Source organism: Terrapene carolina, unplaced genomic scaffold (assembly GCF_002925995.2).
Source record: "Terrapene carolina triunguis isolate 2854851 unplaced genomic scaffold, T_m_triunguis-2.0 Scaffold32862, whole genome shotgun sequence".
Taxonomy (NCBI): Eukaryota; Metazoa; Chordata; order Testudines; family Emydidae; genus Terrapene; species Terrapene triunguis.
The window spans coordinates 2,049,804-2,060,060 of record NW_020697213.1 but is presented as its reverse complement, the minus strand read 5'-3'; the positions used below and the strand labels follow the sequence as shown (position 1 = coordinate 2,060,060).

At 49.8% G+C, this 10,257-nt stretch overlaps 1 protein-coding gene across 1 annotated transcript in view; it reads right to left on the bottom strand.

The window, feature by feature from the left end:
• LOC112124831 (centrosome-associated protein CEP250-like) overlaps positions 1-8,363 on the bottom strand; it is a 138,479-nt gene extending 130,116 nt beyond the window's left edge. The window contains exon 1 of the mRNA XM_029914170.1: positions 8,211-8,363. Within this exon, the coding sequence (XP_029770030.1) occupies positions 8,211-8,251 (41 nt within the window). The 5' untranslated portion in view covers positions 8,252-8,363. The remainder of the gene's footprint in view (positions 1-8,210) is intronic.
• Positions 8,364-10,257: the final 1,894 nt, after the last annotated feature.

The window sequence follows — 10,257 nt, the reverse complement described above, 5'->3', positions numbered from 1 at the left end:
GGGCCGGGCCGGGTCGGGGTAGGGGCAGGGGCGCCGCGGCAGGTCCGGGGCCGGGCTGGGTCAGGGTAGGGGCAGGGGCGCCGCGGCAGGTCCAGGGCTGGGGGAGAGGCATCTCTCCCAGCTGCAGCCCTAAGTGCCTGAGCGGCGCTGAATAGGCAGTGGTGCAGCTGCCCAGCTTAGAGGGAATTTAGGGGATTTGCTGCCTGAGGACCCCAAGAAGGAGTTCCAAGCGATCCCCGAAGAGGGCAAAGCGGTAGCCAGAGCAGCCCTCCAGGTGGCCTCAGACGCGGTAGACTGCAGCCAGAACCATGGCTTCAGCTATCTCGATAAGGAGGGCTGCAGTCCAACGTCAATACAGGACCCCCCATTCGATGGCCAAGCTCTATTTGCTGAACAAACAGACACAAAACTGCACGGGCTCAAGGATTCCCGGGCGACCTTTTGGACCATGGGCCTCTACACTCTGGGCCCGGTCAGAAAGCAGCTTAAACTGCAGCAGCCCCAGGGTTCTGGGAGCCAACCCAGGTTGGAGCCTACCCGTAAAAAGAGCAGAGGCTACAGACTCCAGCAAGGTCACCAGCCAGCGCCCTCTGCCCAGTCGAGCTCCACCCACAACCAACAGGGTGGTAAGCAGCATTTTGAGGGTGCGCCCGAGGGTGACCTACGAGCCTGTTCCCCAGATCCTGCTTCCCCACGTTTCTCCAACAGCCTGTCTCCTTTCCTCCAGGCATGGGCCTCTATAAGTTCAGACTGCTGAGTCTTCAACACCGTGGCACAGGGTCATACCCTCCAGTTTCTTTCTGTCCCCCCGCTTCCCCGTTCCTCTTCAGGGACCCTTCTCACCAGCAAGTGCTCACCCAGGAGGTTCAGAGCCTTCTGCAAGTGGGGGCCATGGAGGAAGTCCCTCAGGAGTACAGGGGCAAGGGCTTCTACTCCCAGTACTTTCTGATCCCCAAAGCCAAGGGGGATCGGAGACCCATTCTGGACCTGCGAGACCTCAACAAGTATCTCAAGAAGTTGAAGTTCCGCATGGTCTCCCTGGCCTCCATCATTCCCGCCCTGGATCCAGCCTGGTAGTTGGCCACCCACAGCTGGAGGCTCGAGGACGAATAAATCTTTCTTCCAAACAAATCAAGCCTCCTTGAGTCTTTATTTTTCGGGGTTGTGCCTGGCTGGCCTTGCCTTTCCCATTCATTAAGCGCCAAGACCACCAGGGAGCTTGGGGCAGAGTGCGTGTAAAGATACTCAGAAGCTTTAGCAGGCACATAGTACTTGTGTTCTGCCCTTTTTGAGATAGGGGGCAGTGATGAGGGGGTCTGCCCCAGGGACTTGGTGATCTTTGCCACCCCCTCGTGCAAGGGCAATGCCACCTGGGCCGGCGCTGCCAAGTTAAGGACATCAAATAGGGAGTCTGAGGGTTCCTCCAGCTCCTCAGCATGAAGCCCCAAGTTCAAGGCGACCCTTCTTAGCAGCTCCTGATGGGCCTTAGCACCATCTTGCGGGACTGGATGAGGGGGGCCCTGTAATCACTTCGTCAGGTGAAGATGAGGAGAAAGCCGGCACCAGAGGAACTGCCGCCTCTGAAGGCTGCTCGGCTGGTTCCTCCATGGGAGCTGGGTTGAGCTGAGGGGTCTTTTCCCCAGAGCTCTCTGCGTCAGCGGGGCAGGTGGGAGATCGTGGCTGATGGTTTATCCGAGGCCCCTGAGGCTGACCTGAGCCCTTGCGAGGGCTGTGGGAACCCCCAACGGTTCCAAAGGTACCAGGGGCTAGGCCACTGGCCCGGGGGCCACAATGCAATGGGCAGTGCCGCCGGCAGAGTGGGTACCCACGGTGCGGGACCCTTGCACCCTGGTATAGACTCCTGCTCAGAGGAGGGATCGCGTCTCGGAGACCAGGACGGTGCTGACTGTTTGCGATGGTGCCGATCCCAGCGTTGCGACAGGGATCTGTCAGAGGGTGATGAGTCCCCATGCCGAGCTCCCGGAGACCAATGGCGTTCGGCGGATCTGTGACGGCAGCCCAGCGATCGACGCCTCACGCTTCTTGAACGGTGGCAGTCCGTCGACCGGTGAGGTGTGGAGCGTTGACCCGACCGTGGCGAACCGTACTGGTGCTCTGGTGACCGGTAGCGAGGCTCTCTGGACCATTGACCTGTGTCTCTGGAGCGGTGCCGCACACTAGGAGAGCGGGTAGGCCAGTCCCGATATGGGACTGCAGGGACAGGCGCACCTCCATGGGCCTGCACCAAATCACCGGCAATTCGCGCCTTGAGCCCGGCGAGCGGTGCCCTGAATCCAGTGCCCTCCGGGCTGGCCTCCCGATGCTTGAGGCCTGGCAGCTCCATGTGGGCGAGCACTGGCAGGACACTCCCTGAGGTGGGGAGTGGTGCCGCACAGATGGGGACCGCTGGAAAGGTCCCAGTGCGGGTTTGCCCTTAGAATGGGGCACCGCCGTGGCCGGCACCGGTAACACTAAGCTGTCCTGTGCTGCCTGCAGGGCCTTGGGCATCGACAGCATGTCCAGGTGCCGGAGGCCCGAGTCGCTGTCCCTAGGCTGAGTCCCGTCCGGGACTAACTAACTAAAGTAAGGGAAACTAATAACTTTTAACCATATACAGGCAAAAGTTCGTATCAACAGATTAAGAACGAGAAAGCTTGTTGAAGCAAGAAGATGTTCCAGCACCGTCACTGGTGGTAAGAAGGAACTGAGTGTGGGGGGAGCCAGCGGCGCCCCTTATACCGTGCCATCAGAGCCACTTCAGAGGGCACCAGAGCCAATCGCCTATGGATACTGCTGAGGGAAAAACTTGGGGCACCGGTGCATGTGGCAAGCGCACACACATACAATGGAATGGACACAAGCAAGCAGTTGAAGATGAATGAACATTGTTTGCTTGCTCCCAGTTTACTAAGTGATCCAGATCACTCTGAATTCGTGACTGGTCTTCGTCATTATTTACCACCCACCCAATTTTTGTGTCGCCTTAAACTTTATCAGTGATGATTTTGTTTTCTTTCAGGTCATTGATAAAAACATTAAATAGCATAGGTCAAGAACCAATCCCTGCAGGACCCCACTGTAAACACACCCACTCGATGACAATTCCTTGTATACAATTACATTTTGAGACCTATCAGTTAGCCAGTTTTTAATCTATTTAATGTATGCCATGTAATTTTATATTGATCTAGTTTTATAATCAAAATGTTGTGCAGTACCAAGAGAAGTCTAAGTGTATTCCTCGATGCTATTCCCTTTATCCACGAAACTTGTAATCTCATCAAAGAAAGATATCAAGTTAGTTTGACAGGATTAATTTTCCATAAACCCATGTTGATTGGCATTTATTATATTACCCTCTTTTAATTCTTTATTAATTGAGTCCTGCATCAGCCTGGGATCAATTTCTGGCTGACAGGCCTATCATTACTCGGGTCATCCCATCCACCCTTTTAAAAAATTGGCACAACATTAGCTTTCTTTCAGTCTTCTGGAGTTTCCCCAGTGATCCAAGACTTTATGGAAAATCAACACTGATGGTCCAGCAAACTCATCCAGCTCTTTTAAAACTCTTGGATGCAAGTTGTCTGGACCTGCTGATTTTTAAAAAATGTCTTGGCAACACTTCCCACTGATCCACCATCCCACCAACGAGTTGTAGAGACAATTGCCACAGGCCTGCCCCCAGCACCCCATGGGCCATACACCATGCCTCCTGCGGGCCCACTCTCCCCCTGGCAGCCTGTAGCAATGCCTCTCATAGGTCTGCCATCCCCCCCAACAGGCTGCAGTGCTGAAGCCTCTTGTGGGCCCCAACCCTCTACTACAACTTAGTGATGCCTCCCACAGATCTGCTATCCCGCCCCCCACCCCGACACTTCTCAGTGATGTCTCCCAGGGGTCCCCAGACTGCCGTAATACCTCCCACAGATGCTTTGCTCTTGGACAACAGGACATGGGATCTCTTCCATTACCATCAGTAATTCTGTAAGAAGCCACCTATCCTAGGGACACGTGGCGAGTTCCATACAAGGCTACAGATAGTGCTGACTGGTAACTTCTTTAAAAGGGTCAGTCTAGCTCTTCAGATGTAAGAGCATCACCTCCACAACCACCTGTGCTTACTATTAGAGCAGATGTGCTGTTAGTCCAATCCCAATTTCACACACAGCATCTACCACCTGGTTTGTTTGTCATGATATAACATGACAAAAGTATTTTAAAATTAGTAATGCCCATAAGGAGAGAGAGACCAGAGCAGTGTCTCAGCTCAGAGAGGCAGGACTTTGAATCGCTGCATGACAGTGACTGAGAGCATGACGACGACTCCAAGTGGCTGCCTGGGAGAGCTCAGGAAGCTGGAGTGACCTCAGGCTGGCTCCCCTGAGTGTCAGGATTCTGACTGAATGTCTTTTATTTGACTCTCCAGCCAGGGTCATGCCATGGATCATCAAAGAGGAATACTCCACGGGTCTGTATCATTCACAGGGACCGACACTGCTTGCACGGTTTGGGCAGTGAATGAAAAAGAGAAGCAGGATGTGCTTTTTTTTTTTTTAAACAGAGATTGCACAATTATTTTTGGAGCAGGCACACTGGCAACAACTTTGCCTGGGCCCGTGCCCATGCTGCTACAACCTTGTCCTGCTGGTAAAGCTGGACATTTCTGCTAAGCCTCCCTCCTTCTAAAACACCCTCGTTCTCAAAATGTGAAATGTTTCAAGCCGGTTGTCTCCAGTGTGTACTTGGATGTAGGCTGGGCCTTAGAGGTGAGGAGATGAGGTTTAAATCTGAGGCATCTGGGCAATGTGGGGATAGTGGCGAACTTCAAAGAGCAGGTTGGTATGGGCAGTTCGTTTAGATTAGACAGACAGACTTGCTGATCCTGCTGCATTTATCAGTGACTTTCAGCACAACTGGCCATAAAGAATAGCAGGCCCACCTACATAATGCGGCAGGGATCAGGGGAGGTGCACTGAGCTGGTATCAGGAATTCCCCTGGGGCAGATACCAGAGAGTTATCGTGAGAAATTATTCTTGCTCCCCAAAAGCTTCAATGTGCCAAATCCCACCAGGCTCAGTTTTATTCCCCCTCCTATTCAACAGCTCTGACCGACCACTCAGGGAGAACATACAATGCCATGGGCTCAAACATTCACTGTATGACACCCTGCTGTACAACTCCTTGTATGGAGTGGATGGTACTGTCAGCAAGGCCACCCAGTGACTTCAAGAAGCAAACTGCTGACTCAAGCGTAACTTGGTGAGATCAAGACAATGCTAGTTGGAAGGCAGAAGCTCTTCCATGAACTGAAACAAGCAGAAAACTCCCCCTCAGTTGTCAAATGCATTGCCTCAGGGTCCTGAAAAAAGGCACACTCAAATGTTATCAGTGGGCAGAAATGCATTTTCCACCTACACTGAGCAGGTGACTCGAAGACTGTACCCCTTTGCCAAACATATCCATCTCAGGTGAGCACCCCATCTCCAGGCCAGACTATCACCACTCTGTTTACCCATTTTAAGGTCTTATATTTCACAGCTTGCAAGGGCTAGAAAATCTTTGGCACAGGAATAGATACTTCAGTCCTTAAACCTAGGATGTTCCTAAGTGCAAGGCACAGGTTACTCTTTCGAAAATCAGTCTAAAAAATGGTAGCTGGGGACAAAATGGAGAATATGTGCGGGTTTTGTTTTACAGAAATACCGACAGTCACCACTTACATGGGAACAGAGTTTCCTCAGGTTCTACCCAAAGAGAATGTAGAGGACACACAAGTTCATGAAAGAGGGAAACATCATTCTTTGGCAGTTGTTACTTTTTCACAAAGATTTGAAAAGCACCCTCAGTATTCTGAGGGGCAGCGCCCTAAAGATTAGCTCTCCTAAGATGCCCTCGGCTTCTGCCACTAGCCTGACTGGGAGCAAACACGTAAGAAAAATTCATCAGTCAGGAAACACCAATGCCTCTGTCACAATTCAGATTCACGGACATCTTCATAATACCTTGCTACTCCAGAAGCTGTCATACATGGCAATTTCTGGCTCAGCAGATGTCTGCCACTAACGAAAGTAAAGGGCACTGCAGGCCTGGACACTGGCTGCATTAGCAGAACTGGGGTGTGGGACAGGAATAGCAGCAGGAGCTCCAGGTTAGGATGGGGGTGGCCTGGCAGAAATGCAGGGGAGAGGGGCTCCAGGATCCGAATACAGGGAGTTGCTGCAGAGCAGGACTGAGGCGAATCAGCAGAGCTTTGTGAAAGAAGCTTTACCAATACTTTCCAGCACCCTATTTTATACCAGTCTAGTTGTCCAGAGAAGCAGGTATGCTTCCAGTCAGAGGGGAAACTAACCCAAAGCCATGTTTTAAGCCAGTGGTTCTGCAGTTTGTTCATTCTGTGAACCCCTTGGTAAGGTAAAGATCCCTTGATGGGCCAGTTCTGCTCTACAACCTCCCCAGTGTCACACTATATGGTTCTCAGCATGTTGCCTTCTGCGGATCCACAGACCATAGCTGGAGTTAGTAAAGCCCCAAAGCAGTGAAATGACAGAGGCTAAAAGTCTAAAATGGAGCCTGTTATCCCCACGCCAGTGGGCTGCAGAGGGGAGGAGAGCCCCTCAGGCCCCCTCCACAACCCTCTAGGCTACTCAGGGGTGGCACTGAAGGTGTCCAGAACGAGTTGTGTAGGTCAGAAGAGAGCAAAGCAGGAAGAGCAGGGTCCCAGAAGTATACACAGCATCCCAGGAAAGAACAATAATTTTGCTTCATTTAGTTTAAAACTTATCAATATTTCATTTGTGCTCTTGCTTATCTAAGAAATGACTGGACAGCTGATACTGACAGCCAGAGAGCAGCAGCGAGTTGAGCCAGTGCCCTGCAAAGAGCGAAAGACAGACAGACAGACAACTCCCACGAAGTAGGGACAGAATTCCGATCTCGGTAGCCTGCCAATCATTTTACTCACACAATAGATCCCTTGCTCCCATCGTCTCAACATCAGCCATACCCCGAAGGGATTCTCATCACTGCTAGCATCAGAAGGACAACGCTACCATTGTGCTACCGCTCCACACCCTGCTCAGGAAGCCTTTCTTCCCTCACTGTTCCTCAGGAGACCAGCTTTTCCCTCACTCTCCAGTGCTACAGCATCATTGTTCTCCATTCCCTTCCCATCCTCTCTGGCCAGCTGCTGCTTCTCCACTCCTGACTCCCAATGGTGCTGATGCCCTGTGACTTGCTAGGATGCCCCCATTCTCTTTGTCCAAGTGCTCATGGTGTAGGTCACATATCCTCCCTATACATAGGCTCAGTCCTCTCCTGTAGGCACATTCGAAGTTAGCCTGAGCTCTACCCGGTGAGGAACTGTGTGGTCTGATGCACCGCAGGGGCTGCTCGGCAGACACCTCTCTTCTCAGAACAGGAAGAAGGCAGCAAACTTCCAGGTATTTGGGGAAAACAAACAAACAAACAAAAAAACCTTCTGAAGTCTAGATGTGTAAGGTTGTCACTGCTTTCTCACAGGTTCCTCAAAAACTCTCACCTTCCCTTCCAAGATTCAAAACACACCTACTTTTTCTTCTTGTGACCTCACACCTCAAAATTATGTTGTGCCCATGTCCTGAAATCCATTGTGCTGTTTTAGCCACACACACAAAAACATGGTAACACACAATAATTTGTTAATATTTTAAAAGCTCATTATGCCATGTATGGCCAAAGCCAACACTTACAGTGCATATAAATATGGTAACTTTACATACAGAATTATATTAAAAGTATGAATTTATGCCTTCATATGAAAGCTGTCATTAATTATACGTTCATCAATTAAGGCAGCTTCATTCACATTCAGAAACTTTTCTTTGAAACCAGAAAGATTAGAAACTTGCTTCATTTTTAAATGAAAATTGAGATTCCTGTGAGAAGTTTTTGACCCTTCTCTCCTACTCAGAAAACAGCTTCATAACCGAATGGGGCCTTTTCAACTCAAAACTGACAACCACTGCCACACACTCACCCCAAGCACTGCACTCACTCCCAGAATGCCAGTACTACGAGTTCAATGACATCCACAGACTGTAACATGTTTAAAGAGACAACTCCAAACCACTGAGTTCACTTTGGGATCAAAACGACCTCCCCATATCTGTACAGCACAGTCAAAATTGAAAATCCGCCTTCCCAAATATCGTTATCAATAATTACTTACTCTTGTTCTAGCTCTTTCTCAGGCAGGCATCCATGTAGCATGTGGGTGCCATTGCACCACTGGAAAGTATCTAGGCGCTCTGTTATTTACTGTAATCCCAAGCCCTGCAGTCACTCTAGGCTCAAACAGGACTCTCACAAGTCCTGGGTAAAAAGTAAAGGGCATAAAGAGTCTTGATACCAGTCCTGCATTTTCAGAGCATTTCAAAGACTTTCTTATGGCTGGAACTGGAGCTCGCCAGCTCCAGCCATGAACTCGCTCTTGCTGGGTAGTGCCATCACTAGATCGACCTTCATAGCCCTTCAAGAAGTCGGACACAGATCCCTTACTGAAATCATGAGTTAGACACAATGCATTTCAAACATCGAGCAATCTCACTGACACATGCCACAATGCCTGCCATGTACAGAAACTTTAAATGCTGTTCCCTGATACACACTGCATCTTCAAAGCCAGTCTGTCTCAAAGACACAGCTGGAAGGAGCAGACTCTTCTTCTCATCCACTGTCTCCGAGTCATCCTGATTCAAACAAACAAACAAGGAAGCAAGCAAACAGCAAGCTTGCCCAGAAACCGTCTCTCTTTTCCAATGGGTCGTGAAATCCTATGTATAAGTCATGTGGTTTGTGGAGAAGTTAGAAGTGGGGGTGGGTGCACTTGGAGGGAGGGACAGAAAAGAAAGGGTGAGGAGAGACAGAGAGCGAAAGGGGTCTTTGCCTCTGATGGGTTAATGAGCATTTGGAAGTTTAATTTCTGCTGCTGCTACCAGGGAGCACTTTGAGGAGAAAGCTCAGAGCTTCCCTGGTAGGGCAGCAAGCCAAGCCGCCTTCCCCATGTCTCACAGGCTCACTTTTTTTAAATTATGGGAAACACTTTTAGACAGACACTGGCACTCATAAATTATACAGCCCATTTGCATATTCCAGTCATGAGACATTATGCAAATGTGACATGATTTGCATAATGGATTCCTCTTGTCGCTTCACTTGCTTCATGCTTTTAAAAAACAAAATGAAATAAAACGAAAGCATAAAAAAGTGAAAGCAGCAAGTTCCAAGCATTGCCATGTCTCCTCCCATCTGCACTGTAATTTGCCCTCATTTGCAGCAGAGATTGGGGGTGAAGGAGAGAGAAATCAAAAAACAAAGCTCTCACATGGTAAATTTTGTTCTTAATTACAACGAGCCAACTTTCCCCCTGGTTGAGATTCTTCACCACTAGCAACACATCTGAGCCAATTAGGGAGACAAAAAATACGGGGCTACAGGACCAATGTATAAAAGGCAGCAATATTCAAACTGCCTACCCCATCGTTTCAGTGTGCTTGGGGTGGGGAGCCCTCTCCTTCATAACTATTTAATTAAATAAAGCAAAGATGGGTTGGTTTTTTTTTGTTTATTGTAATAAGCCATTTTTTTCCTACTCAAACTTCCGCAGCGCTTTCATTTTTAAAAGGGGGCGGGTGACGGAGGGAGAGGAGGAGGAGTTGCTTTGATTACTTATAAGAAAATATAATGGCAACATATTGCAAAGGATGAGACTGTAGCTCGTCGGCTTCCATCAGCTGTACTTCAATAAGCAGACAATATTTCCTCAGCAGTGGCTTGTTTTGCTGAGGGCTTTTCTCTGCCCCCCTGCACCAGTGTGAAAGGCAGAATTGTGCCAAGCGGCTGGCGTCTGTACCCTGTGGGAAAAGTTAACTGTAATTCTTCAGCTTTTAAAATCAATTAACCCGTGTGTTAATTAACGTCAAGTCGATGGGGGGAGGAGGAGGAGGGAGGAAGGGAGGGAGGAAAGAAGCTGCAAGGGCGGATGGCAGAAGAGTTGGCACAGTGCCATCCATTCAGTGGCAACGCCACAGTTTCGTGTGATAACAGCAGCGGGTATATGTTACAGGGGCCCTGTATGCGGGCCAGACAGTGCGGTAAAGCTAAGGGAGATTATCCAGACCCCCAGGAGCAAACAGCAAGCAGCAACCGAAGGCGCAAGTGCCAGGATTACAGACTAGGTTCTTCCATTGCAAGCCCGTCCTCGGACACAGGGACTC